The sequence below is a fragment of the Mastacembelus armatus genome, chromosome 14 (genome assembly GCF_900324485.2).
Source record: "Mastacembelus armatus chromosome 14, fMasArm1.2, whole genome shotgun sequence".
Lineage (NCBI taxonomy): Eukaryota > Metazoa > Chordata > Actinopteri > Synbranchiformes > Mastacembelidae > Mastacembelus > Mastacembelus armatus.
In genome coordinates this window covers 11,089,207-11,116,979 of record NC_046646.1, presented here as the reverse complement: position 1 = coordinate 11,116,979, position 27,773 = coordinate 11,089,207, and the positions used below count along the sequence as shown (strand labels likewise).

The 27,773-nt window shown below is 39.1% G+C and overlaps 4 protein-coding genes across 5 annotated transcripts; 1 reads left to right on the top strand and 3 right to left on the bottom strand.

The window, feature by feature from the left end:
- Window positions 1-108: 108 nt before the first annotated feature.
- Window positions 109-3,019, bottom strand: LOC113143171 (sialidase-3-like). Its single transcript, XM_026328651.1, has 3 exons — window positions 2,962-3,019; window positions 1,738-1,977; window positions 109-1,649 (listed from the first exon to the last, which is right to left on the bottom strand). Exons 2-3 carry the CDS (start codon window positions 1,960-1,962, stop codon window positions 648-650), a joined length of 1,227 nt encoding a protein of 408 aa, XP_026184436.1. The 5' UTR covers window positions 1,963-1,977; window positions 2,962-3,019; the 3' UTR covers window positions 109-647.
- Window positions 3,020-7,290: 4,271 nt separating this feature from the next.
- LOC113143517 (sialidase-3-like) lies at window positions 7,291-10,141 on the bottom strand. Of its 2 annotated transcripts, XM_026329183.1 has the most exons (4): window positions 9,603-10,141; window positions 9,187-9,426; window positions 8,948-9,098; window positions 7,292-8,719 (listed from the first exon to the last, which is right to left on the bottom strand). In XM_026329183.1, the coding sequence occupies exons 2-4, from the start codon at window positions 9,409-9,411 to the stop codon at window positions 8,091-8,093; spliced, it is 1,005 nt and encodes a 334-aa protein (XP_026184968.1). In that variant the 5' UTR covers window positions 9,412-9,426; window positions 9,603-10,141; the 3' UTR covers window positions 7,292-8,090. The 2 variants fall into 2 exon arrangements, with proteins under 2 accessions (XP_026184967.1, XP_026184968.1); XM_026329182.2 differs by having other exon boundaries at window positions 7,291-9,098; window positions 9,603-9,614.
- A 90-nt stretch (window positions 10,142-10,231) lies between these two features.
- Window positions 10,232-16,092, top strand: xrra1 (X-ray radiation resistance associated 1). The gene is made up of 17 exons (XM_026329181.1): window positions 10,232-10,454; window positions 11,062-11,201; window positions 11,309-11,380; window positions 11,488-11,560; window positions 11,658-11,755; window positions 12,181-12,329; window positions 13,360-13,464; window positions 13,977-14,095; window positions 14,203-14,255; window positions 14,327-14,416; window positions 14,503-14,596; window positions 14,686-14,795; window positions 14,896-15,039; window positions 15,177-15,336; window positions 15,469-15,584; window positions 15,719-15,824; window positions 15,912-16,092. The coding sequence occupies exons 1-17, from the start codon at window positions 10,364-10,366 to the stop codon at window positions 16,046-16,048; spliced, it is 1,857 nt and encodes a 618-aa protein (XP_026184966.1). The 5' UTR covers window positions 10,232-10,363; the 3' UTR covers window positions 16,049-16,092.
- A 5,102-nt stretch (window positions 16,093-21,194) lies between these two features.
- On the bottom strand, window positions 21,195-27,626 carry chrdl2 (chordin-like 2). The gene is made up of 11 exons (XM_026327554.1): window positions 27,493-27,626; window positions 26,905-27,017; window positions 26,620-26,713; window positions 26,369-26,514; window positions 25,684-25,777; window positions 25,331-25,392; window positions 24,709-24,877; window positions 24,398-24,586; window positions 24,121-24,294; window positions 23,757-23,849; window positions 21,195-23,658 (listed from the first exon to the last, which is right to left on the bottom strand). The coding sequence occupies exons 1-11, from the start codon at window positions 27,587-27,589 to the stop codon at window positions 23,525-23,527; spliced, it is 1,365 nt and encodes a 454-aa protein (XP_026183339.1). The 5' UTR covers window positions 27,590-27,626; the 3' UTR covers window positions 21,195-23,524.
- Between the last annotated feature and the right edge of the window lie 147 nt (window positions 27,627-27,773).

The window sequence follows — 27,773 nt, the reverse complement described above, 5'->3', positions numbered from 1 at the left end:
TTTAAAGCAATAATAGAACAAATGTGTACAAACATGAACACGAGATAAGTTGAACATGTTACTTTTATTTTCCACCAAAATACACGTTTCATACAGGTTAGGCTGTGCCCAATCCTAACTTTAAACAGCAGAGTTGAAGGCATATGTGAGTCAGATAATATTTCTGTAAATGTAAAGGAGAGACTGAACATGGAGAAAAACTCTACGCTCCACTTAGCAAGGCTTGCTATGATCTCCATATGAAAATAAAAAGAGGTAGGCAAATTCTCTCCACTGCTCAGAAAAGACTGACAGTATAATAAGATGCAGAAATGGCTATGAAGTATTTGTCAAACATGCTACACATAAAGGCTGTTTTAAGAAAAGCAGTCCAGTCCAGTGCTGCATGCTTTAAATGAAACACTCTACCTATTAAAATTGTTTCCTTCCTGTTTGCATATTAATACTATTAGGACTCAATTAGATATTTTATGTAAACAAGGAGACAACAAAACACGATTCCTGCATGCATTATCATCTCCAGAACATAGAACAAGAGCAAACACAGACAGATGGTGCACAGCATTATCTAGCGGCTTTTGCTTGTTTCCTTAGTTTGCAGAAGAATGTTAGAGTTTTGTTAATACAGAAATAAAACAACCCCCAATTCAGTGCATGTTTTTTTCCTTCTTGCAGCCTGTTTGCATGACATCATTAAGGGTAAACGACACAAACGCAATCTGCTCAAGTTCATTGTCTTTCCCGCACTCCATCAGACATGAAAACTGATCCTTGTCCTCATTGTAAGCCAGGTCTGAGTAGCCACTGGGCCCACTGTGGATGATCCTTGGCTTGTCCCATCCTGAAGAGTGTAAGGGAGATCGGTTCAAATACACGCCCATGTCCCTCCTTCTAGACTTATTGGTTGGGTGCACGAAGAGGAGCCAGGTTTGCGTGTCAGGGGACAATAGGGATGTGTCACATGCTTTGCTTTCAGCGTCATCATTAGGGTCAGATTTGGGAGCAGGAAAGCCAATGATGCTGCCCTGACAGCCTTTCTCTGTTTCAGGGAGCTGTGAGGCAATACAGGCAAAATCCACACCATCATTTTCACTGAGGGCCTCACATCTGTGGCCCCCTGTGTTACGAGCATTGCAGTAAAGATGACTCCTGCCCTCATGGTCTATGATCTCTGCCATTTCACATTCACATGACTTTTTTCGAAGCATCTTGCCAATATGCCATGTCTGTCCAAAGTCCTCACTATATACTGACAGTGCACGTGGATACACTGTGAAAGGAATGGGGAAGGAACAGCATCTGTAAGGGACATAATAAGCATATGCTGGGATGATCAGTCTGCCATTCTCCAGCTGGACACCATGGCCTGGACCCACAGCAAATGTGGCCCATTTATGGACAGTTTCGCCAATCACACTTTCAGTTAAGTCTTTTGCCTGGCTCCAAGTTTGTCCATCATCACTGCTGCTAACATAGCAAAGATGTGCCCTGTTCTTACCTCTGATGATCTGCATACGCTCTGTGGTGTTTTCCCAGATACAGATGAAAAATAAAAACAGCGTTCTGCTGTTTTTTTCATAGACAGGACAAGGATTCATGGTGCGGTGGTTTGGTAGACATGCTGTTGATAGCTCCTGACTGGACGACCACTGGAAAGGAAAAAGAAACCAAAACTGATTAAGTTAAGAAAAAGAAGTTAATAGTTATCAGTAATAAATCAAAGGTGCAAAGAATAACCTCAACTGAGCCATCTTCTTTACAGGTTCCTCTTCTCATGACAAGAATTTTGGCATCCTCGTCTTTTGGTGATGATCTTTTCTCTGCAAAGGCAAGGAAGGTGTGACTGTCTCTCAGATAAATGAGAGCAGGAATTCTGTATGTTATCCCACTTGGCTCCTTTTCAAACAAAGTTGTTTTCAGAGGTTCCTCTCCACCTCCACTCTTTGATGGTCTGTTTCCCATTGTGGATCACAGGTCCTGTGAATAGAAAAGGTCCCAAATGTCTGACCAGTCTTAGCTTGTGCTTTAGTCTTATTTATATAAGTGAAAGTGAAAGTGAAAGTGACTTAACTGACCAAGTATGGTGACCCATACTCAGAATTTGTGCTCTGCATTTTTAACCTAATCCCAAGTGCACACACACACACAGCAAGTGAACACACACACACACCGTGCACACACATCCGGGGCAGTGGGCAGCCAATGCTGCGGCGCCCGGGGAGCAGTTGGGGGTCTGGTGCCCCTATTAGGCCACGACTGCCCCTTAAAGCTTTAAGCTTTAAGGCACAGTCAGACAGAAAGAGTTCACACACCATCAGGTGATTATCCAACTGCAACAACTGCATAGCAGACAAGGTAACTACCTGCCTCTCCATTAAAGAGGTACTCCCACTGCATAGACTGACATTCACACATGCGCACTGGGATCATATCTAGCTAAACAGTTTCCACAAACAGGGCTTTATTAAATACTATGTGTTAGATAATGTACCAAAATTTTGTGTCTCAATAACGTCAAAACAGAGCTTGTCATAGTCAGCGTGCCTGATTTACATGCTGAATTTCCCAATTTTCTCTAAACTTCTGCAATTATAAAATTTTTCAGTTAAAAACATTTACCTGAAAATCAACCTGTAGTTTTTGATAATACATAATTGTCTCACATTCATTCTATGGCTAAATCTGCATTTTTTTCACCTCCGAAATATAGCCAAAATTCATTCTTTTTTTTCAGCCTTGGAGACTAAAATTAAATTTACTCTTTTATTATCTCCAGTCCAGATTATGCCAATGCCTTTTATTCTGGTTTACCCTACTTCGCCTTAAAATATCTTCAGTTAATGCAAAACAGAGAAAATCAAAATTCTCCCATATTAACATGACCCTGTTGTCTTTGTACTGGCCTTCCATTTAAAGTTCTGTTACTGACCTATAAACTCTGAATGGTTCCTTTCCTCTTACCTAGTCTCTCTGCTGAAGCTGTTTTGTTCTCCTCGACAACACTCTGCTTGCAGAATGCCCTCCTTCTTGAAACTCCACGCTTTAATAAGAAATGTGCTAGCTTTTCATTTCGTTTCACTTCCTCTTCACATGGCGCTTTCTGTCGCTTCTTTTAAAAAGAAGTTAAAAACATATTTTTACAAGCTTGACCATGGTTAACTTTATTATAAAATCTTATATTTTTATTCTTTTCTTCTGTATTTGCTAGAATGCCTAAATTTTATGTATGATCTGCTTTTCAAATCGCTTGTGTATGTGTATATATATATGTGTATATGTATGTGTATGTGTGTGTGTGTGTGTATACATACATATATGCGACTGACACACAGTTAAACTTCCAGAAGACAGCATAGCGGATGTTGAGGGAAGCTACAAGTACCTTGGAATCCCACAGGCAAATGGGAACCAAGAAGCAGCTGCAAGGAAAGCCACCACAGCCAAATACCCACAGAAAGTAAGGCAAGTCCTAAGAAGTCAGCAAAATGGGAAGAACAACGTCCAAGCCATCAATACCTACGCCCTGTCGGTCATCAGATACCCCGCTGGCATAATAAGCTGTACAAAAGATGTTGATGTCTAGACAAGGAAGCTCCTTACAATGCATGGAGGACTTCACCCCAAATCCAGCACCCTGAGACTGTACACTAAGAGTCAACCTTGTTAATCAGAGAAACATGTATATTGCAAGTGATTATGATATGTGAGACAATCATAAGTGATTGTTTTATAAAAAGTAATGATGCTGAACAGTTGGTTTAAGAAGTTTACATGGCTGTGTGAAGAAGGGGAAGTGAAAGATTGAACAGGGAGGTGGCCGGACTAATAAAAAATACAATGTAATCTAGCAATGATAAGAAAAACAGCAGGTCAGGATGGTGCCATGACCCACTGGGCAGAGAATTTACTAGAAATGATCATGAGTTTTGACACGTACACACTTGTTATGTACCATAGCAGTCTTCAACTGCCTGAGGAAACAGCAACACTCAGAAGCATGTGGTAGAAATTTCTTTAAGTTTGAGAGTTGCTAATTCTCAGAAAACAACCACAAGTGTGATGAATCATCTCAGGTTTAATCACGGGCCCCGAGAGGACGTCCTTGCAGAAGTCCTCTGCCGTCTGTGTTAAAAGACCAGTTTATATACATTTTGACAAGAAAGGGGTGGACTAATCTTGAACAGACTCCACGTTTGTTCAGGTACTATCTTCAGTCTTCTTACCATCAAAGAAACAAATTGTTGGCAGTTATTTACAAACTTCTACCTTAAAACACTAATCCAATAAAACAGACAGAACCACATACCATGAAAGGGTCAAGCAAACATTCAGCCCCCACATTGGTTTAAGTTAGTGACCATTTGTTCTGTTGTAAAATCCTCACAAGCAACAGTAGGAAGTAGTGGACTCTAAAGGAGGACTGGACACTTTCACTGTTTTAGCTGTTAGATTTTGCATCTGCTAAATAAAGTGCATTACCTGTAGTTCAAACAACAGATTCCTTGCTTATATCATACACTGAATAATATTTCTTTATAGTGTTTATAGCATCTCCTCAATGATGGGTGTGGCTAAGTCACAGTCCTTACGTGAAGGCTCTTGTCATTTGGTCTAGACTCTGAAATTAACATTTCCCAAGCAGAAGAAGTATATTTATAGCTTAAATATTTCCCAGCATCCATAACAATTAATAATTTATACCACTTTAATGTGAGGGCTGAACTGGACTCCTGTACTGGAGTATCAAGGTAACAACAGTCCTAACATGTGTTCACTGCTTAAAAACAAGACCTCAGTACCACAAACTAACTGGAGTCCTGTCACCCTCACATCCTCCCACATGTATGGCTGCCCTTCACCCGTGGGCCCTGGGTCTTTCAAATAGACACACAATCTCTGAGCTGGAGGAACAGCAAAGCCTGCTGGGAGAACACAGGTAGACTCCATAATGTCATCAGAGTGATGTGTAAATCATACGTGTGTATCACTATTAGCCTCCTGTGAAAAAGATTATCATATTTTACAGAAGAATGTTTGATGTCTCACCACCAACACAGTCAGACACAAACAGGCTTCACCACATGATTCATCCTTCCTGTGAAGAAACAATTTGGACAAGGTGATTAAACAGAAATAAACAGAGAAGCCAGTGACTTAACAAGCACATTAGAGATCTACAAGGCCCCACATCTAATAACGTCCACTTTATATCTTGTCTTGAATTGAATGTACTAACATGTCAGTGTGCTATTACATTACACTGGGTGACATGATAAAGATATCATGGACATTATTGGGCTGATCCCACAGACACAACCCCACAAATACACGCTACATCAACATACAGTGGGTACGGAAAGTATTCAGACCCGTTTAAATTTTTCACTCTTTGTGTCATTGCAGCCATTCGCCAAAATCAAAAAAGTTCATTTTATTTCTCATTAATGTACACTCAGCACCCCATCTTGACAGAAAAAAACAGAAATGTAGAAATTTTTGCAAATTCGGAACAACTCTGTGACCGTTCTTGACTGGCCCAGCCAGAGCCCTGACCTAAACCCAATTGAGCATCTCTGGAGAGACCTGAAAATGGCTGTCCACCAACGTTCACCATCCAACCTGACAGAACTGGAGAGGATCTGCAAGGAAGAATGGCAGAGGATCCCCAAATCCAGGTGTGAAAAACTTGTTGCATCATTCCCAAGAAGACTCATGGCTGTACTAGCTCAAAAGGGTGCTTCTACTCAATACTGAGCACAGGGTCTGAATACTTATGACCATGTGATATTTCAGTTTTTCTTTTTTAATAAATTTGCAAAAATTTTTCTCCATTTCTGTTTTTTTCTGTCAAGATGGGGTGCTGAGTGTACATTAATGAGAAATAAAATGAACTTTTTGGATTTTGGCAAATGGCTGCAATGATACAAAGAGTGAAAAATTTAAAGGGGTCTGAATACTTTCCGTACCCACTGTATGTGTATTCATCCAGTTGAAAATAGTGCCCAGAAAATGTAGTTTTTACTCCTGTTTGAGTAAATTTTATAAAGGCCACAAGCTGTTGTAGGAAATTAGTCTTTAAAAAATGAAACTATGCATCTGTGGCCTCTTGTGGAAGATCTATATCTGCAGAGGGAACAACATGCAAAAGAGGAAATAGACGAGTTTTTCCACTGCAACATGCTGCCATCCATAAAATACTTAGTACAGCTGATAAATGTTTCTCATTACTGATTTTAAAACATCTGTGTCCTATGTATTCTTTGACCCCTTACACTTGTTTGATAGATGATTGTTTAACTTGTCTTCTTACATCTACTCCCACAGTTGGATGTTTAAAGCAATAATAGAACAAATGTGTACAAACCCAAACACAAGATAAGTTGAACATGTTACTTTTATTTTCTACCAAAATACACATTTCATGCAGATTTTGTCATGTCAACAAACACACAATTATACTAATGTAGAACAACCTCAAGGCATTTTGCCTCACAACATTAGGCAAAGAGGGATCTTAAAGTCACAAAGTGTGTGCAAATTTATATGTAGTGAGTCATCATCTCCCGTTAAATGCTTTCATAACCACCACTCAGCTACCTGGTTCATACCTGCTCGTAATACTGCATTTAAAATAACATAAGATAAACTTTATTCATGCATGAAGGGAAATTCAGGATTTAATAATGACAGGAAAAAAGCCTGTTCAATAAATGTGCTGGGAAATGGAAAATAAACAAGTAAATAATGCACCCAAGGGAAATATTGCTTTTAAAAATGAGACAGACAGATAATTTATATAAAGGGAAATCACTGACTTGACACAAGTAGCTAGGGCTGGGCGATAAACCGATTTTATAGATTAACTTGAATGTGTAGTTTACATCGACTTGTTTGAATGAAAATCGGTTCTCTCTTTAACATCCGCCGACGTGGCCCTCTGGGCTCAGCCCCTCCCCCTGAACGTTTGCCATATTAGAAATACAAAAACACCATGTCACCAAGCAGGGAAGAACTCGTTCCCAACAAAGGCACAGTGTCATCTGTAATTTGGAATTGGTTCAGTTTTGCAACGTCAGACGCAGAACAAACAACACCAGCTGCCAAGTGTGTTTGAAGTCTGTTGCTAGCAAAGGTAGCAGTACAACCAATTTACTGCAGCACCTCAGAGGCATGCTGCTGAGTGGGAGAGATGTTGCGCCCTACGAAATGAACAAGACCGCGGGAGCACAAACCAGGAGGGGGAGTCGATTTAAATTATAAATCAGATATTTTGTGAAAAAAAAAAAAAAAAAAAAAAAAAAAAAATCAGGGATTTTTAGGAGTACGGGTGTAGGGGGGATTTTTTTTAGGCCATATCACCCAGCCCTACAAGCAGCTTGCAGAAAATATTTCTCTGTTTATCGATCCAATATTTAGATCTTGTACAGTTTGGTTGGTCTCTTCACTGATTAGCTGGATAAATATTTGTTTTACTTTTCTCTCTAGTTTTGTTTCCAAGTTTATAGCACCTACTGTGACTGACACAAAAGGTTGTGCACTGACAGGCTGTGCCCAATCCTAACTTTAAACAGCAGAGTTGAAGGCATATGTGAGTCAGATAATATTTCTGTAACTGTAAAGGAGAGACTGAACATGGAGAAAAACTCTACGCTCCACTTAGCAAGGCTTGCTATGATCTCCATATGAAAATAAAAAGAGGTAGGCAAATTCTCTCCACTGCTCAGAAAAGACTGACAGTATAATAAGATGCAGAAATGGCTATGAAGTATTTGTCAAACATGCTACACATAAAGGCTGTTTTAAGAAAAGCAGTCCAGTCCAGTGCTGCATGCTTTAAATGAAACACTCTACCTATTAAAATTGTTTCCTTCCTGTTTGCATATTAATACTATTAGGACTCAATTAGATATTTTATGTAAACAAGGAGACAACAAAACACGATTCCTGCATGCATTATCATCTCCAGAACATAGAACAAGAGCAAACACAGACAGATGGTGCACAGCATTATCTAGCGGCTTTTGCTTGTTTCCTTAGTTTGCAGAAGAATGTTAGAGTTTTGTTAATACAGAAATAAAACAACCCCCAATTCAGTGCATGTTTTTTTCCTTCTTGCAGCCTGTTTGCATGACATCATTAAGGGTAAACGACACAAACGCAATCTGCTCAAGTTCATTGTCTTTCCCGCACTCCATCAGACATGAAAACTGATCCTTGTCCTCATTGTAAGCCAGGTCTGAGTAGCCACTGGGCCCACTGTGGATGATCCTTGGCTTGTCCCATCCTGAAGAGTGTAAGGGAGATCGGTTCAAATACACGCCCATGTCCCTCCTTCTAGACTTATTGGTTGGGTGCACGAAGAGGAGCCAGGTTTGCGTGTCAGGGGACAATAGGGATGTGCCACATGCTTTGCTTTCAGCGTCATCATTCGGGATGAATTCGGGAGCGGGAAAGCCAATGATGCTGCCCTGACAGCCTGAGGGTGGTTCAACAAGCTCTGGAGCCACATGGGGCTTGTCAAAATACACACCACTGTTTTCACTGAGGGCCTCACATCTGTGGCCCCCTGTGTTACGAGCATTGCAGTAAAGATGACTCCTGCCCTCATGGTCTATGATCTCTGCCATTTCACATTCACACGACTTTTTTCGAAGCATCTTGCCAATATGCCATGTCTGTCCAAAGTCCTCACTATATACTGACAGTGCACGTGGATACACTGTGAAAGGAATGGGGAAGGAACAGCATCTGTAAGGGACATAATAAGCATATGCTGGGATGATCAGTCTGCCATTCTCCAGCTGGACACCATGGCCTGGACCCACAGCAAATGTGGCCCATTTATGGACAGTTTCGCCAATCACACTTTCAGTTAAGTCTTTTGCCTGGCTCCAAGTTTGTCCATCATCACTGCTGCTAACATAGCAAAGATGTGCCCTGTTCTTACCTCTGATGATCTGCATACGCTCTGTGGTGTTTTCCCAGATACAGATGAAAAATAAAAACAGCGTTCTGCTGTTTTTTTCATAGACAGGACAAGGATTCATGGTGCGGTGGTTTGGTAGACATGCTGTTGATAGCTCCTGACTGGATGACCACTGGAAAGGAAAAAGAAACCAAAACTGATTAAGTTAAGAAAAAGAAGTTAATAGTTATCAGTAATAAATCAAAGGTGCAAAGAATAACCTCAACTGAGCCATCTTCTTTACAGGTTCCTCTTCTCATGACAAGAATTTTGGCATCCTCGTCTTTTGGTGATGATCTTTTCTCTGCAAAGGCAAGGAAGGTGTGACTGTCTCTCAGATAAATGAGAGCAGGAATTCTGTATGTTATCCCACTTGGCTCCTTTTCAAACAAAGTTGTTTTCAGAGGTTCCTCTCCACCTCCACTCTTTGATGGTCTGTTTCCCATTGTGGATCACAGGTCCTGTGAATAGAAAAGGTCCCAAATGTCTGACCAGTCTTAGCTTGTGCTTTAGTCTTATTTATATAAGCTTTAAGCTTTAAGGCACAGTCAGAAAGAGTTCACACTCCATCAGCTTCTGATTGTCCAGCTACATTGGTACAGACAGCCTTACTGTGCGTGCATAACAAAGTACGTACCTTCACTTGTCGCTCTTCATATCTGTCACCTTTAATCTAAGCGTGAGCAGCATTATACCGTGTAATTTCACGATATAATGACGATTTCTGATGTTCACGATACTGATACTGATGTTGATTCCCTGGGCTCAGAAACGAAATAACACGACCCTGAAGCGAGATGAACCGTCACAGCCACTTCCGTCTTTGCTTAGACGCGACCTCACCAAACTCGACGACACTCTTTTACCCGTGTGTTTTCTCATTAGTGGGCTAACACCACAGCTGCATAGCAGACAAGGTAACTACCTGCTTCTCCATTAAAGAGGTACTCCCACTGCATAGACCCCGACATTCACGCATGCGCCCTAGGAACACATCTAGCTAAATAGTTTCCACGAACACGGATTCAAATTGGTTTTTAGAGTTATTAGACAATATATTACATTACGTGTAAATAGAAATTGTGCCATATAACTACTTTACACTGTATAGGAGGGGTGTTATTTCATTATTGCATTCAATCTATCACCATAATCGCTCGCCGGTCTCTTCTGCCGTCGTCTGTATTAAAAAATAGCTGTGGTTTGTCTGCGCCCCCTGCTGGACGGGAGGAGCGTCTTAGGTTTCTCCTAGCTGTTGCTAGGATACGGAGCACTACAGAGCCTCTGAAGATCAAATCCATCGTCGCAGGTGTTTGTTCCAGGTCAGTGCGTTAAAAGCCTCATTAACAGCCGCATTAAAAGTTGTTTGATGACAAATGGACCAGACAAGCAAACAAGATGACCGCTGCGTCCTATAAATTTGATGATGGACAGAGCTATCCTACCAAATGTTTCCCAGCTCGGACATTACTCCGTCGTAGGAAAGAAGGTGGGTTAAATTAGTTCAAGTTAGCGTAGCTATTTATCTAGAAGCAACAAATAACATTGTATGAACTTTTGTAGTAAGTTACTATAATGTAAAAAAATGATAAAAATAAGATGAGAGGCTGCCACTTTTATAAATCCCACAGTTTATAAAGCCCTTAATAACAATTCTTGTTGCCAGGTTGTGAGAAAACCTCCTCTAGCATAACACTTTGTAGCTGAGAGCTGAAGTTGGGCAGTCAGGTTCTGGTTGTACAATAATCCAACGAGACTCAAAGTTGACAATAATTGAAGCACCAATAATCAAGAAAAAATACTCTGTTCTATCCTGTTCTGGCTTTTTAATGTGATAATTTGTTGCTTTCCTATGTTTTACATCACTGTTAATTAATTTTCATTGGCTTTTGTGCTACTGGCCATCATAACATGAAAGCAACAGTCTCAACAATGGGAATTCATAATGTTTTTTTTAAAGGACAAAATTATTTGAATTGAGAAAATAAGAGATTACTCATAAAAGAAAATCTTTTTTAGTTGCAGCCTTAATAAACTGTTTACATATGTAAATCTGCAAGAAGTATCTGCTTTATTCAGATTTATTTTCCTTGAAGGTGCTGGTAATTGGCTTGTGGCTTACAGACAGGCAGAAGAGCAGAAATACAGAAATGTGCAAAGAAGAATAAAAGAGAAAGAATCTGAGAAGAACAGGGTGACTGATAGTCATGGTAGTACATTAGATGGATCTTTCCTGGTAAGTCACTGAAATCAGTTTTAGTGAGAATTGCTTATTTGACAAAACTTAACATGATCAGTTTCCTGTTGGCGACTCCATTCACACTTCTCAATTATCTCTTGTAGCTCCAGTTACACTGTGTTGATAAACCATCTGAGCTCTGCTCTGTTGACATCAGTGAGCAAAGTTTGAATTCTGTAAGAGTCACTGCTCATATTATAGTCAAAGTTTTTTGCTGCTCTGTATGGCTCCATAGGTCTGTGGGTTAAAATGAATAAAGATATTTTTGCCTTAATTTGCACAGGTCAAACCAGAAGACCTCAAGGTGTTTGAAAATGTGGCTTACGTCGATGCATCAATTAACTCCCTCTCTTTAGGTAATCGTTCGTATATACAGCAGCATGCAGATTTACCTTCAGTATAACAGTGTGCATTTTACAGTGAATTTCCCAAACATCCATTGTTTTTCTGCAGGGTCTTTTAGCAGTTTTGGCTCTTTAAGAGAACTTAATCTGTCTTTAAATGGCATTTGCAGCTTGATGTTCAATGCAACTGACTTCCCACATCTTGAGGTAAGATGATATATATATGTGTATATATATGTGTATATATGTTAAATGCCCATTATTCTTATTCATAAGATTTTATTTTATTATTATTTAAAAAATTTAGTTAAAAACGTCACAGTAGTAATATACAATGTGACTTGAGTTTTTAGTCCAATCATAAGAATGGAAACCTACAAGTCAACAGTGGTCTTCTATAGGCTGCTACATTTGTGGATTTTCACACAATGAACCACTTTAAGTTATGTATCTCTACTGATGCATGTATTATGCCTTTTAATAACAGTGTTTGTTGCTGTCTGCTGGAACAACATTGATGATAAAGGAGGGAGGGTAAAATGTCATGCTAAAACACGGCACAGCAGCAGCTAACAATTTTTCCTTCCCAGTGTTGTTAAATTTATCCTAACAAGTTATTTAAATCCTTACAGGTTTTGAATTTGTCCTACAACTATTTATCAAGTGATGATTTTGTTTACATCGGTCGTCTTCCACGTTTAAAAGTTCTTCATCTGACTGGAAATCAGCTTCATCATCTTCCTACTGGTTTGGACTCATCCAGCCATGACCCCACCCAGCTGTTAGTATTGTCCTTAAAGCAGTAATGTAGTTTTTGTTGTTTTCTTTAGAGCATTCTTACTACTAATAGTAAAACACTTCACCTAAAACCACTGCCCTCAGATGCATAAATCTTCTCTTCTTTGCTAATAGTGTTAGTCCTTTGTCTGTTACCTTGATGTAAATTTATTCTAAAATCAACACACATTTATTCACTTCTCTTTTAACAATATGTGCTCACAAGTAGATGATTTTTTAAATTTGATTTTTTTTTTATCTCAACTTCACACTCATGTCAGTTCTGTCAAGCACTGCTTTATGTAATGGTTGTTTAGCCAGTGGCAGTGGCAAGAAGCCTACTTTCCATATAAAAGCTAATAGACAAAAACGTTGATATGAGTCATGGCGAAGTAGAATAAAAGACAACTAATCTGTTTCAATTCATGTTTTCTACAGAAATATGCAAATCCATTGTCTAAGTACAGGCTGATGCTGTCTCCAGTCTGCTTCTTACTTTTGCTGAAAATAACTTTGATTGATGTTCTTTAGCAGACGGCCCGGCCCACAAAACACAGTATCTTTGATTTGAAATAATACCATGACTTTATGGTTACAGTGTATGAGTAAAAATGAATTGTAATTTATTCAAGGTTCTTTAACCGATGATGACCATACACGTTTTATACTGTGGTTTTGTGGTGATAAGTTATTTGGTAGGATAGCTCATCATGGAATCAGTACATTGGTGATGATTAAATAACACAACAACTTTGTCCATACAGTTAATCACAGAGAAAACTCTAAATCACAGGGTGTGTTTGAAAGTTGTTTTCAACTTGACCAAAAGGGGGTGCACAAATGTTCCAAATTTACGCTGCTGATTGAGGGGAAGTGAACGTTATGATATTCAATACACCTGCACTACAGCCAGGTCTACAAAGTTGAGAAGACAACTGTGTGCACCCATATGAACGCATAAATACGTTATACTATATATATGTTTGTATTATGTTAATTAAAATCATGTTGATTTATTGTACTTTTTTACACAGGCCAGATCCAGAAGAAGACACACAGTTTAGAGCTCTCGAGGTCCTAATGCTTGATGATAACAGACTGTCCTCTGGAGTCTTCAGCAGTCTTAAAAACCTTAAGAGGTTGTGATCTGGTTTGAAGTTTTATTTAAAAGGTCTCTGAGAACAGTTGTATGAAGTCATCTGTGGTGCTGGAGGAGCCTTTGTCAAGTCTGAGAAAATTTCTCCAGTGATGTCATCATCAGAGTAATCCCAGCTTGGACCTGGACATCACATTTTTAACAGGGCACTTTTGTAATTAACTGGGAACATCCTGAATTTCCCTTTGGGGATTAATAAAGTTGAGCTCATCTTATTGAGTTAGGAAGATGTGGGCATTTATTATGAAGAGAATTTAATATCATGCTGCTTTATGGGAACTGTAAGATCCACTTGTTTTTGGAAATTGACCTAATTTAGGGACTTAAGGATGGAATATTTTGTTCTTGACTTGACAATAGTTTTTTTTTTTATCTATTTCTAACAAACAACAGAATTAAAGAATTAAATGGAAATACAATACTAAATTGCAGGACTACTTTACAGCACACCAAAATCTGTGAAAGCATTCATTCTTTTTTGATTGTCAATCACAGGTTAAAGCACTTAAACCTACAGGGGAACTGTATTTCTGAAGTACCATATTTACAGCTGACAAACAGTTCAAAACCGGGGCATACTAATGTTGAAGAGCAAGCTAAAGAAGATGGAGCTGGTAAATGCTGAGCATTTGCTCAATGGAAATCTGTAACTAAATAAACAGTTTGCTCAGCATCCTCAGAAAAAAACTGATTAAGTCTTTTTTGTATCCCCTCATTCCAGCCCAGTCTGAGCCAAGTTTTAACACTGATGATAATCTGAAGACGATCTTAGAGGTATTTTATTCTTGGCCCACATTTTAAATCTGTACATTATACTTGTTTGTGACTTGATTCGGTCACTCTAGATTTTTCACGGGGAAAACTGGGAGGAGTACCGTAAAGGATCCGGTTTCCCACTACCAGAACTTCAGTTCCTCAATTTAGCTGACAACAAGGTTTGTTTTCAATTTTATATACAATAAAGACATAAACAGATTTTTGAAAAATTAGCTAACATGTCTCATCAGTGCTTTGTCATCAGATTGCAGAGGAAGAAGCACTCATGGCTCTCGCACTTTTCCCGATGCTTCGTGAAATTGACATTCACTCCAACCCACTGACCACACAGAGGAGTGGTAATCTTCTCCTATAAGATGCAGTTTTTTTCGAAATAGTTCTGAACATTGAATCTTGAAATCATCTATGTGTCTTTGTTTAAACACAGGAGACCCTCCTTTATTGACATACTACCTCCAAGACAGACTAGGCATAACAATAAAGCGTAAGAAGACACAAGACACTGTGAAGTTGCCACAGAAGGTGGCTAAGTGGAAGGTTTGATATGTGCTGCACTGTTGACACTGTGATCATGACCCTCCAGATCTCTTTACAAAAAAGTTCACTGACTATTGATCTTTTGACATTTTTTTTGAAGCCATTGATGATGGATACACCTTGTCCTACACAAACTCAGGCTAAAAAACGTAAGGCGGCTGTGAGGAAAACAGCAGAATCAAAAGGAAATAAAAGCAGAGATGACATCTTCCAAGAAAATACTCAGGACTTTTTTCTTACTCAGGTATTTCTCTGTTACTCCTCATCCTTGACAAATACAGTACTGTAACTTTGAAAGATAGTGGATTAGTGCCTACACAGTTTCATTGTCTTAACATGTCAAACACATTTCTCTCCTTACTGAACATTATTCATGTTCAGGCAACAGATGTTTCTGAATATGAGTCTGAGCGTCAAGCTGATGAGCTAGACCCTGCACAGAACAACGACAGAAAGGAGGACGACGGCATTCCTGAAAAATCCAACTTTTACAAAATGTTGATGGATGCAAAACTAAATCCTGATGTGGTGGAGCCGATTGGTGAGGAGAGAGGACTGTAGTTTTCACCTGCAGCTGTTTATAATTGAACATTTTCCCCAAGCCCTACAGAATCTAACTATACAATGGCCCCATAGTGAAGGGGAATATTTATACTTTTTTTTCTTTCAACAGGAATCCAAACAGCTGTTCGGATGCTGGAACACACACTGAAGAATCTTAATGTTTACAGAGACGTGAAACCAAAACTTGATAGCATCCAGACACCGTACAGAGAAAGAGAGAAAAGGGTTTGATATTCTGCTACACAAAATTTATTTGCGGTCACATTCAGTATTAAAGTCAAATTGTAATAAGTTTAGCAAGAACACCAAATATTTTACGACCTAATATGTTTGCATATATATCTCCTTTCTGGACACAGATTAAGGAACTTCCACCATTAAAACCAATAAAGCAGCGAACTGAAAGAGTTGATGAAATAGTCAAGGAAATCAAGAAGAGTACAACAATAAGAGAAGTCGCCTTAAGTATGTGCATTTCTGATGCAACTACTTTCATCTAACTTTATCTTTCACGACCTTATATTTTTTTATATAACACTTTTTCCTGTTCAGGCAGCGCCATACATGGCACAGGGGTTAACAAGCAAGAATATAAGGAAGCTTTGTTGCTGCTGAAGGACATGAAGACCAAGTACAAGATGGTCCATAAGAAAACAATGGAACAAGAAGCCTGCATTAAGTCTGACTGAAACACCAACCTAAACTGAGTTGGATGATATTGGCATAGAGACAGCGTGAGTGTAAACTATTAGACCATACTATATTTCAAAATAAAAGCAGTGCTTAATGAATCGTGCCTGATGTACATCTTACTGAACTACAGATGAAATCTTCATAGCAAACATGAAACTATGTTAAAACAAGCAGTTTAAAAGCAACAAAGGCAAAGCCCACAAGCTACAGAAAGCTAAGCCACAACAATATAAGTAAAGACTGAGGTATGATGGAGGTGGAGATGCTACTTTCTGTAGCTGCAATTGTGTGGCATTTGCTGAAATTACTCTTCCCATGAGTCTGTCTCATTAATACTGTGACAAGCATGGATTGATGGTTCTGAGCAGCTGCACCGCCGCTAAGACAAGACTCAGTCCAACATGCATGCAGAGTATGCATCGACTACTAAAGTTGACAGGGTCCTCTTCGGGGAGAGACAAAGTCTCTATATTTGTGTGTTTTGGGCCCAAAAATAAATCTGAATGTTTCCTCTGTTCCCATACCATGAACAGCACAGCATGAAATAGCTAGTAATACCCCTAATTCCAACAGTCTAGTCTGATCTATTTCAGCTTTCATAGGTTTCACACACAATGTTTTTTTTTTTTTTGTTCATTCCCTTTTTCATTTTATGGCCTTGCCCTTCAAATGATTTCAAATATTTTTCTTCAGAGCAGCTAGCCAATGTGCGGTTAGCCCAGGTGGAATAAATCAGAAGGTACTCTGCAGGTATTTCATGCAGGAATCTACATTATTAAATTTATATGTGGATATTTCCTGCCTTTTTATATATTAATTGGCATTTTAAACTCTTAACATTTGTTTACTGTATCTCTTTTATTATTATTGGTGTCATTTAAAACCAGTTAGTAAATACTTTGGAATTCTTACAACAACCAGCCAAACTTAAACAACCAGATCTGATTTTACTGACCCAAATGTTTGTTGCCCTTCGCTATGAAACACTAGACAAAGTATCTAAATGGGCAGGCTGCCATACACATGGTAGAAGCTGGTAGGAACCAAGAGGGGTCAGTGTAGCCCGTTGGGTCTCAAACATTAACAAAAACATAAAGTTACAGCAGCATGTGTTTAGCATGTATGACAGAGTGGATGCATTAAAAAGTATAAAGAGCACGTTTGGACATTGAAAACAATCAGCTGTTTCTAACAAATATGCAAACCCCTGACCTTCAGACTGTATAGTGTTAGACTTGGTAGTAATGAGGAGACTCCGAAACGGCAGAGATTTGCCGCTGTTAACAGAAACACTATTTTCCAGTCCATTTGAGCTGAGCTTCACCCAGTAAAGCTCCAGTTATAAAGATATCCCACAGTATTGAACAAAACAGCTGCTAAAAATCTCTGATGCTCAGTGTGATTGAATTATACCAAAAAAATCTGTTAAATTGTGTTACTGTTTTTTTCCACAACACTGTCACTGCTCTATCCATGCTCGAGTGTAACTGTAGCCTCCTAAAACTAAAGATGATTTTCTGTTTCTTTCCATAACATGACGCCAGTGACTGCTGGCCTGAATTTGTTTTGACTGAAGAGAAAGCTGATACAAAGTCATTTTGAAGTAACAGTGATTAGTACCTCAAGCATCCATGGCTTCGTAAGTGTAATCTTTTTGTGCTGGGATTCTTTGAAGTAAGAAAAAAAAAATGCACATAACTGTTGTGCAAGAGACTGAACTTATTATAAATGTTAGTTTTCTGCAGTTTCAGGCAATGATCAGCCACAGTAACGACTTGTTATATTCCAAGTAGACAGGAGGCATTCACTGACCTCATCAGTGACTCACAAAACTCTTGAGTAACCTATCAGAAACACTTATATTGTCCACACGCAAATGTTCACAAGATGGTGAAGAAAAAGAAGAGCATGCATTGAGAGGGTTACCTTTCAGCTTGCCACCATTTTGGTCTGGTTTGGTTTCTATCAACTACCTTTCCCTTCGGTGCTAAAAGAATAATGCATCAGGAAAAAAAAGTCAGAAGAATAAATCCGAAACAATGAACAACTCCAGATTCCCTCATGAGTCAGCGCATAATCAAGACAAGTCCAGCTTCAGTCTGTCAGCACAGTTTACACATCACACTGTGAGAACATGTTTGAAGATGCTGTATGTAAATACAAAAACCAAAAATACTTCAAACACTCCAGGGCATATTTTTTTTATGTAAGCAATGCAGCTTGATTAATTTTAAGTACACTACACTGTCAGAAAATCTTTAAATACAATAAAACGGAGCAACTGTTAAAGGGACACTCCACCAATTTTGTACTGAATTTCTTTAAAGCTGTGGGACTCACATGAGAAACAATGGTTAATAGAATCGAAAAACTACAATTATGACTTTTAGTCCTTATGGTTCAAGCTCCAGAAATGCTGGATGCTACTTCTTCCCAAAATGCAACGTCACTGTTTTGATGTTACTTGTAATTTCTAATTGTATATCATTAGCCGTTATTGAAGATAACGCCGTGACATAACATCACTACAAACACTTTTGGCCTCTGGCTCACTAATAGTGATTTGTACTTACTGACCTCATGGAGGCATGCATGCTAAAAAGTGAAAATGGTCTACTAATGCGACAAATCACTTCAAGACTGAAGATAATTACACAATCCACATATGTCTGCAATTCATTTGGTACAAATATGGTAAGTTATTCCAGAAGTTTCTTTGTAATAAGCCAAAAAAATAGTTTTACTTTATCTTGTAGAGGGAATCCAACAGAAATTCTCTTTATTTTTATTGGAGTCTTTGTCACATTACAATCAATGCAGAATAAACAGACAGGTATAAAGGCTTAGTTATGAAATCTCTTTTGCTGTTACTATAAAAAAAAAACTGATGAGGTGAGTTATTAACTGAAAACACATTTTTATCCCTGCTCTTGATGATATAACAGAGTCTGGCAGGAGTGTCAGATACTGTGTCCAAAAGCAGAAATAACAAAAGACATGGCAGAGGAACGTGTTGGTGGACTGTGTCTTAAATCCTCTGTTTATATATCTATAGGATTTTTCTCTGTGTATTTAAACGCAGGACATTTTCACATCTGGAGCAGTCATCGCTACTATCAAACCAGAGAAATGTTTAGGTAAGATTTGTTTGACTCTCAAATTGAGGGCCAACAGTTAAAGCTCTGAGAAAATAACCCCGTGGAGACTCAGATACCAGATTTGGCTCAGAAAGAACAGGCCTGAATACCTCATCAACACTCCTCATTACTCAAGTGCCAAATGAGTTCACTGCAGACTGGACCTATTCATTATTTCTTTTGATGGACAATTGAACTGTAACACACTTATCATGTAACCCTGGAAGGGCTTCGGATCGTCTGGCTGACATCGAAAAAACAGGCCATTATTAATTACAGGTTAAAACTGGTAATGTTGTCGATCTTTATAATATGAAACGAAACATTTCACTGTGGTCTGTCTTTAATAGTTTACAGTCATTACAAGCATGTGTTTAAAATTTTGACTGAGCAGGATAAGAGGATGAAGACCAAAGCGTTCATGACATGTATCCCACTATTGTCCCGGTTTTCTTGGCCAGATTCCAATCATCAGCTAAAATGATCAGGGCCAACTTAATTAATAAGATGGTAAGGGTGTAAAAAACAGAGCCCTTGATAGATTTCGGAAGTATTGCAATGAAGTATAAACTCAGGGGTTCTGCTGAGCACCTTAATCAGCTATGAAAGCAAACACATCTATCAGGCTTAATTAACTTAACACAGTTTGGCTCCCTTGGAATCAAAAGACTGCCTGATTGATTTGCAATGCTTCAGTTCCTCACAAACACTGTACTTGCTGCAGCAGATGAGGAAATAAGTTGAATTCAGCTGCTTTCTGACTGTCTCCCAGAGAAAGTGACATACAAAACAAAAGCAATCCAGATTTGTTAACATCATAATAATGGCTATGAAGAGCCTCCAATCCTGAGCCGAGTCGTGACCCCGAGTCTCACATTCTCTTCTCACTTCTTACTAAATCTGGGCTACATGGGCAGCAGGGTGGAGTACACATACACAGAGCTGACTGAGTGCATGATTTATACCTACTGACTGCCCCCAGCTGTTTCAATTGCCAGAGCCAAGATTAAGCATGCATAGCTGAATTGGTTCAGGAGACGAAATCAAACGTCCACAAAATGTGAACTGATAAGATTCTTATCAAAAAAAAAAAAAAGGTGGACATTTAAACATGAAGTGCCAGATGAACTTATTTTAAACCTGAGCATTTAGTTAATATTATTTTTAGTCAGTGTTTCAGGTTGGCAGCAATAAAGCAGAATGTCCCATTCTCAACCCGTTTAACTGAAACAGCCTATTTGAAGAAGTAAGGGAGAGAGTGCTTACACAAAAACATGTTGGCCTTTTTGGTAGAGTAACAAACACACACTAGGGATGCAAGTCTGTCTCAAAATACAGTCTTAAGCCTTTAGTGAGAGCCGGACAGAGCTGTCTGGTGCAAAGTGTGAAAGAAACACAATGAGTCATTGTGGAAGGGGAGGGGACAGAGGAAGCACGTCGGGAGTTCACAGAGAAGGGAAGCGATATTTTTCTGAAGCGCCCACTCAGTCTACCAAATCAGCAATTGCACACTGACTGAATCCTGGGAACCAGTGATAATTTGACACCTGTTGATCAAACAGGCCTGCGACCAGACTGCACACAGTGCTGCTGACCAAAAAGACTGTTGCTCTCACAGATCAAGTGCATGGGTTGTAGGAAATTCATTTCCAGAACCAGAGTTTTTATTTGTTTTGGTGGAACCTAAGTCTTATCTGCACCCTTTACTCTGTATTTTGGAAATACAGATACTCTTTAGCTTCTTGGTCTACAGATAGATGTAACAGCACAGACCTACACCACAGTATAACAACACTGGAATCCACACCACAGAAATTCTGTTCATGTTCTCCCTGTGCTTGTGTGGGTTTTCTCCAGGTACTCTGGTTTCCTCCCACAGTCCAAAAACATGTATATCAGGTTGATTGGTGACTCTAAATTGCCCATAGGAGTGAGTGTGAGTGTGTGAGGTTGTTTGTCTCTATGTGGCCCTGTGATGGACTGGTGACCTGTCCAGGGTGTACCCCTGCCTTTCACCCAAAGAGAGCTGGGATAGGTTCCAGCTGATCCCTGTGACCCTGGTTAGGAATATGCAGTTATGGATAATAGATGGATGGATCTTGTTTTTATCTGTAGGGCTTAATGGACACAGTGATGGAGGAAAAAATCTCTCTATAGAAATCTAGCAGGCCAATGTACTTCATTTGTAGCCATGCCTGTATATACTTGCACTTTTGTTTGTTATTTTATATTGACAGTTACTGCAAATTGTTAATTCATTTTATGGGAAAATTCTTTGTTTGTTTTGTGAATTTGTCAAAAAGTCATAAAAATTGAAAATGAGACTTCGTCAATGTAATTTTTTAATAACTGTTTTGGCCACTTGGGGGCAGTGTGGAAAAAGCTCTAAACACAACACAGAAAATAACCTTTTGATATAGCCAATGTGTGACCAACAGTTGTCTATCACACAACCAACACACACAGAGCAATATCATTCATTTGCTAGCATTTCTCTGACCTCTTGTGTTTGTCAGTTCAATTGTCACTTTTAGCTCTGTTTTGGTCTCCACCCACTCTTAGATAAAAAATCTGGCTTTTTAATTGGTAATTGCTTGTCTATATGCTGAGTTTTTTTCTTTCTGGTGGAGCTCCAAGAGGGAATCAAATCAGTAAAGCTGTGGATTGGAAAATGATATGAACTCTGCCGAGTGGAACTGCAGCTATGGCAAATAGCCCTCTGTGACTTCAGCACTAGAGTTCATATGTAAGTAGGCATGATATTATAAAAATATTAATGTTAGTGGGAATGTGGCAGCTGACCAGAGAGAATAGCTGATGGTATAAAGGTAAGAGATGACAATGAAACAAGTGTGTAAAGCTGGTACTGGGTCCTATCCTCCTTCCCAAATATGCTTTAACTAATCAGAGAATCAATTAATCAGAGAAAGCATAAGGACATGGTGTTCTAGTACAGGGACACTCCACATACCACCGATTAATTTAAAGGAAAAGGTAGAATGATTACGCGACTGTTAGATGAAGGCAACCAGTCAACGGGAGATCCTGGTGTTGGAAAAGTTACGTGTGAGAGCTTAGGGGGTGAAGGGATTTTCAGCTTCTGCTTTTGATTTTCATACCTCTGATAACATTTCATCTCCAGTGGGAACACAGTTTATCCAGCCTCTCTATTTAATGCAAGCCTTCAGGCAACAATGGTGTTGCTCTGCTAGGGACAGCATGCAGACCAGAGATGAATCAGCTAATCTTTTTCAAACATTGCCTTCAAAAGCTGTGACCTCTGAGCCACATCTTAAGCCTGTCTCAAGTACACAGACCCACTGTCTTGCTCTGTATGACTCCACGCATACTCTTCCACTTCACCCTGCAACATTTAAACATAAGACTTACAACTAGAAACAAAATCAGTCAAAAAATGTTTACTGGTGTAAAACACTAAGAACACTTTATGGGTTCAAAGTGAGAGCAGAGGAACAGCATGCATTCAGCTACAATAACTACAACCATTTTAAAATACTAATATTTCTGGTATGTGGAGTTGTAAAAAGTCATTAATGATAACAAACCAAATCCTGTGGCTGTGTAAAAATAACTATTAGGCCTATATTTAACATTAGAAAGAATGAAATGCAAAGGCTTTCACTAACTAATACACGGTTCTGATGCTGCTGTGTATTTACTGGTAGATTGTAATGCAATGCAATGCTTTTTGCTACTTCATGCAAAAAAAAGAACAAAAAAGAAAAGAAAAATAACATTCAAATGTCAAATGTATATATACACAAAAATTATACAAGTACCAACACACTTTAAATAAGGTGATGATTTGTATTTACAATAAATATGCTCATGATCAGTAAAAGTCCTTAAAAACACTTGTTTGTTCTGGAAATACTGATCTTAAAATGTGCTCACTCATTCTATAAGTGGACATATCAAAATCACTGTGTCAAGAAAGTCTCATTTTAAATTTAAAACTGAATACCGAGGCTGTTTCCAACTCAGAGCTGCATAATCTGCATTCACATTTACTTTTTGTTGCATTATGTTCAGAGTTTCCAACTACACTCACCAAGTGGAAAGCCAGCTGGAGGCACAACTATCTGTCAGTTTATGACCAGGACAGTTGCCAACCATACTGCCTCAAACCTTTTACAACCTGATCATCTACAAATAAAAATGTGTGATTATTAAAACATGGTGCACTTAAGGTGAATCAATAAGTGACAATATTATAAAAGAGAAATTCCATGTTTATGAAAGGAATGACGCAGAACAAGTGCAACAAATATGACTTAAGTATGTATGTCAACTATAGGGGATACCTAGTGGGTATTAGGGTGTACACAGTCCTTCAATCTGCTTGGGATTTAGGAAGGTCACCATCTCCCGAATACCATCTTCACAAATTGTGGTCTGAGGAGCTCTACTCAGATTTCCCCCGACGTCTTTAAACTTTCTCCATGTTTCTAAAAAACAAACTTGAATGAATGCAAATTGGGCATGACAATGATCATATTATAATAAACACATTCTACAGAATCAAAACATATAAATGTCGTCAAACCTTCATCAAGCGTTGTAAGCAACGTGTAATTTTCTGGATGATCCACGATATCTCTTCTCTGAACGTCACCAATTTCCATTAGCTGTAAAACATCTGTATAAATGAAGACAACTCGGATGAGAGTCACGCATTAGAACAGTAACACATCTGTCTTAAAGGAATAGTTCAACATTTTGGAAAATATGCTAGCTTGACGAAAGTTAAATAAGAAGACTGATATAAGAGCCTGGCACTGTCCTTTCTGCATCTCTAAAGCTCACTGATTAACATGCTATATATTGTTTGTTTACTCTGCTCAAAAATCAACATCCCAAAACACGCTGTGGTTTTACAGGCCAGTAATTCTTAGCAGTAGTTTCTGTACCTTCTACAGTCTTCCATACTTGCACTTCAACCTCAGCAGTACTTTGTCTTTCAACAGCAATGATCCTGACTGTGTTGGGTGGGTCAACTTTCAAAGATGAATCTACTTTATACACCAAGAGGTTATTTTTATGTCCAAGGTAACACTGGGTCTGGTTGCCTTCTGCTTTACTCTCTACAGAGGAAAAACAGACAGAGGTTGTGTGGATGATGTTTCCAGCCAACAGACATCATGTCAGAATAAATAGATCATTATGTTATGAGTCACATTTGATTACCTGGACAAGTTTTGCAGCACTTTCCCACTGATTTCATAGGATGTTGGCATGGGTACTGGGTCGGACATGTGATGCGTTTGCAGTCCTGGAGGCCATCAGTACAAGTGCATAGGATGCATTCCAGGACCTTCCCCAAAACTGGGTGCCACATGTCTCCATGAGAGTATGTTTTGCCATTGTATAAACAAGCTGAGAGAAATGGAAAACATCTGAGTGTTGTGCTACATATGGAAACCATCGTGAAGTTGTGAGGAACACGTCCATAAAATCGAATACCTATAAAGGATCTTTCTGTTTTGACAAAGTCTCACCTCTCTGGTGTTTCCTCTGCAACAAAATCTTCACAGTGGTCTCTGAAGCCCCTTTGAGGTTAAGTTTACTGAGGCTGAGGCCTTTCAGAGAAGTCCTGACCTTGGGCGGAGTGGCACGGTCGGACCGTGCCCTGCTCTGCTCTCCAGAACACTGGTCGACTGAATGCCTCTTTTGTAAACACAGAAATGATAAAATGCAACTATCTTTCATCTTGGCTGGACTTGTATCTTCCCTGAGTGATAGCTGAAGGAGCATAATATTTAATCCTAAATCAAAAAGGTTTCCAGCCTGGCTCTTGATCGCTGAATCACTGCCTGCATCTCTGATGTTTTTTTCAGGAATTCAAACAGAACAACTTTGTTATTCAGTCTGACTATCAGGCCAAACAGGCCAGTGATCTTGTGGGAAAGTCTGAAGTCTTGGTCTTTAATGATCGCAGCCAAATGGATGTTTCAGACTAATCATGAAAACAGACACTTAACTGTAAAACCTGAACCCAAGTCCTGTAATTAAAGTGCAGTTGCTCAAATTGACCAATAAAATGACTTTGCACCTTCTGCTACATTTAAACATATTCTCAAAGTTGTATGAAGTTATATGAAAGAATGTCAAAGGACATACGACGCCTCTGTTCAGTTGCTGGTTTCCATCCTCAGATGATGAAGACCCACTGGTGCTTTGATCTAAAGAGAAAAACACAGTGTGATGACATTTTAATTTACATGGAAAAAACTGCAGCATTAACATCAATGCTGGGCTGTAATTCAATATTGTCCTATATCCGATTTTAGTGGAATTTTACCATTGCACTGAAAATCATTTGTCATTTTGTCATTCATCCAATCACTATTGGAAAAATATTCAAACATATATACAGGCAGAATAAACATGGTACAAATCTTAATCTGTTAAATATGATTCCAGGGTGGAGACAGACTAAAGTCATTTCAGCTTGAGGCTTGGAGGTTGACTACCTTTACACACCAAACAGCAGGTATCTGGAACAGAGACTGGGGAGGAACAGGTGATTGGTTGGCATGTTTTCAGAGCACAGAAGATGTTTCCATTCTAAGAAAACAAAGGGAGATAAAAATTCTTATTTTTAAAGTATGTTCTCGAGAAGTAATGATTTATATATGCCCATGTTACTGCAGACTGGTTTACATGTTTATATCCACTCTGTCCACGAAACTTATGACAAGTCCAGACTTATTCTAGGTCATAGTTCTACCACTAAACAACATAATCAGTATTGCTGAAATATATAGGCAGAAACATAAAGAGTCATTACATTTCTTTGACAAAGAGATTCCTGTATGTGTTTTAGGATAACCATGATTTGTCCACATCTAACATGGCTAACAGGGTATACTAGAGATTATTTTGTTAAATTTACTGTTATGTGTCGTCTCCTTGGAGACTCAGAAACATCTTTTAACAAACACAACTCAACAACTCATGAAAACAACCTCTCGCTTAAAAGGCCACATGACCTCTCAGATGGTAAGTTTTCTGTGAAGTGGTATATAAACAAATGTCACCTGAAGTGTCTCACTAGGCTACATGTAGATGTAGTGTGAAAACTGTCATGCACACATCCATCCATCCATCCATACATGGTTCTGTTTGACAAGATCAATAAAAATCCAGGCAACTTACAGAGCATGTGCACATAACACACTGATTGCTTTGCTTGGATGGGAAGAGGTCGTGCTTCGTGAAGGTCTCCCCTGGCTGGTAAATACTTCCATTATACCTGCAGGATTTCACTGAAGCCCTCAGCCCTGCGGGGATCCTGGGCTGATCTGAGGAGGGCACATCGCACAGGACAGGAGACGCTGGAGTCACAACAGGAACGGATTCTCTGAAAAACTCTGATGTGACCAGGTTTGAGAGAAAAACTGTCTTACCTGTGCATCTTGGACAACACTGCTGAGGCTCAGCTACAGGGTTCTCACATGTCAGAGCAGGACACTTGATTGTGTTACATTTCACATGGCCTGTCTAAGAGAGAGAGAGAGAGAGAGAGAGAGCAATATAAAGTTCACCAGTGTTGGTTACCTTCAAAGCCCTACAAGCCTACAAGTAGCTCAGCAGCTTAAGAAATGAATCAGACGCTGGGACAGTTTGAGTGTAATATTCCTTTAGATGTTTGTTCAGAAGGTATGAAGTTATCTGTAAATGCTGACAGATACCTCTGTGCAGACGCAGCGCATGCAGAACATAAATCCAAAAGGCTCCAGATAGGGATGCCAGCTGTCTCCTGGGCTGTATGTCTTGTCTTTGAAAGTACATACCACCCCGGACCCTGGGTGTCAAAAAATGAGGGGGATGAGCTATTGAGAATCGCATATGGCGCAGATAAAAAACAAAACAAAAACAAAACAAAACAAAGAAAAAAAAGACATTTACATGAGTCAAGTTTTTATGGCTGCATAAAACAACTGACAAAAACATTATGCCAAAACGACAACCAGCTTCAAGTACTGCAAAGCAGAGGAAAACATGGGAAACTACAAATGCCACTTCTGCCCATAACCATTAGTAGACAAACAGAAGTCATTAGTTAACTCTTGGTGTTTCTGTGACAGAATGAAGTAAATAAAGTTTACCACAAAACACCAAAGTTATGTTAACAGCAACAAATGATGTTGGTCTTAACATATAAGATCGGATGTGCTGAATTCCCGAGCAAACTTCTCACATTCTCATGCTTTTCCTTATTTTAAGCCTCACACGTTTGATAAGGACTGTATAAGCATCAGCAGGGTCTGGTCTCTTACCTTTCCGGGGTTTTAGCTCTGCATCTGCAAACCAAATGATGAAAAGGAACACAAACATGGACTTCATTTTTTTACATGTGCGTGTCTGAGTCTGCATCGGGCAATAAATATGTTTCTGCAGGACAGAAACTCCAGGACAGCGCGAAACGAGGATTAAAAAAAAAAAAAAAAAAAAACGCAAGATTTTTGCTTGGTTGACCCACGGCGCCCCCTACAGGACAGAGACTCTATATCCTCTGTTAACCATAGTGAACCCAAGACAGAGTGACCAAATAAAAACC

What these genes read in the sequence shown, in the direction of transcription:
- LOC113143171 (XM_026328651.1), bottom strand. Translation starts at nt 1,962, where the DNA reads ATGGGAAACAGACCATCAAAGAGTGGAGGTGGAGAGGAACCTCTGAAA. An exon ending in AAGAAGATGGCTCAGTTGAG is followed by an intron (nt 1,650 to 1,737) that starts GTTATTCTTTGC and finishes TTTCCTTTCCAG; the next exon opens with TGGTCGTCCAGTCAGGAGCT.
- LOC113143517 (XM_026329182.2), bottom strand. Translation starts at nt 9,411, where the DNA reads ATGGGAAACAGACCATCAAAGAGTGGAGGTGGAGAGGAACCTCTGAAA. An exon ending in AAGAAGATGGCTCAGTTGAG is followed by an intron (nt 9,099 to 9,186) that starts GTTATTCTTTGC and finishes TTTCCTTTCCAG; the next exon opens with TGGTCATCCAGTCAGGAGCT.
- xrra1 (XM_026329181.1), top strand. Translation starts at nt 10,364, where the DNA reads ATGACCGCTGCGTCCTATAAATTTGATGATGGACAGAGCTATCCTACC. An exon ending in AATTAACTCCCTCTCTTTAG is followed by an intron (nt 11,561 to 11,657) that starts GTAATCGTTCGT and finishes GTTTTTCTGCAG; the next exon opens with GGTCTTTTAGCAGTTTTGGC. An exon ending in AGCCATGACCCCACCCAGCT is followed by an intron (nt 12,330 to 13,359) that starts GTTAGTATTGTC and finishes TTTTTTACACAG; the next exon opens with GCCAGATCCAGAAGAAGACA.
- chrdl2 (XM_026327554.1), bottom strand. Translation starts at nt 27,589, where the DNA reads ATGCAGACTCAGACACGCACATGTAAAAAAATGAAGTCCATGTTTGTG. An exon ending in AGCAACTGAACAGAGGCGTC is followed by an intron (nt 24,878 to 25,330) that starts GTATGTCCTTTG and finishes TGTTTACAAAAG; the next exon opens with AGGCATTCAGTCGACCAGTG. An exon ending in GCTTACAACGCTTGATGAAG is followed by an intron (nt 23,659 to 23,756) that starts GTTTGACGACAT and finishes TTTGTTTTTTAG; the next exon opens with AAACATGGAGAAAGTTTAAA.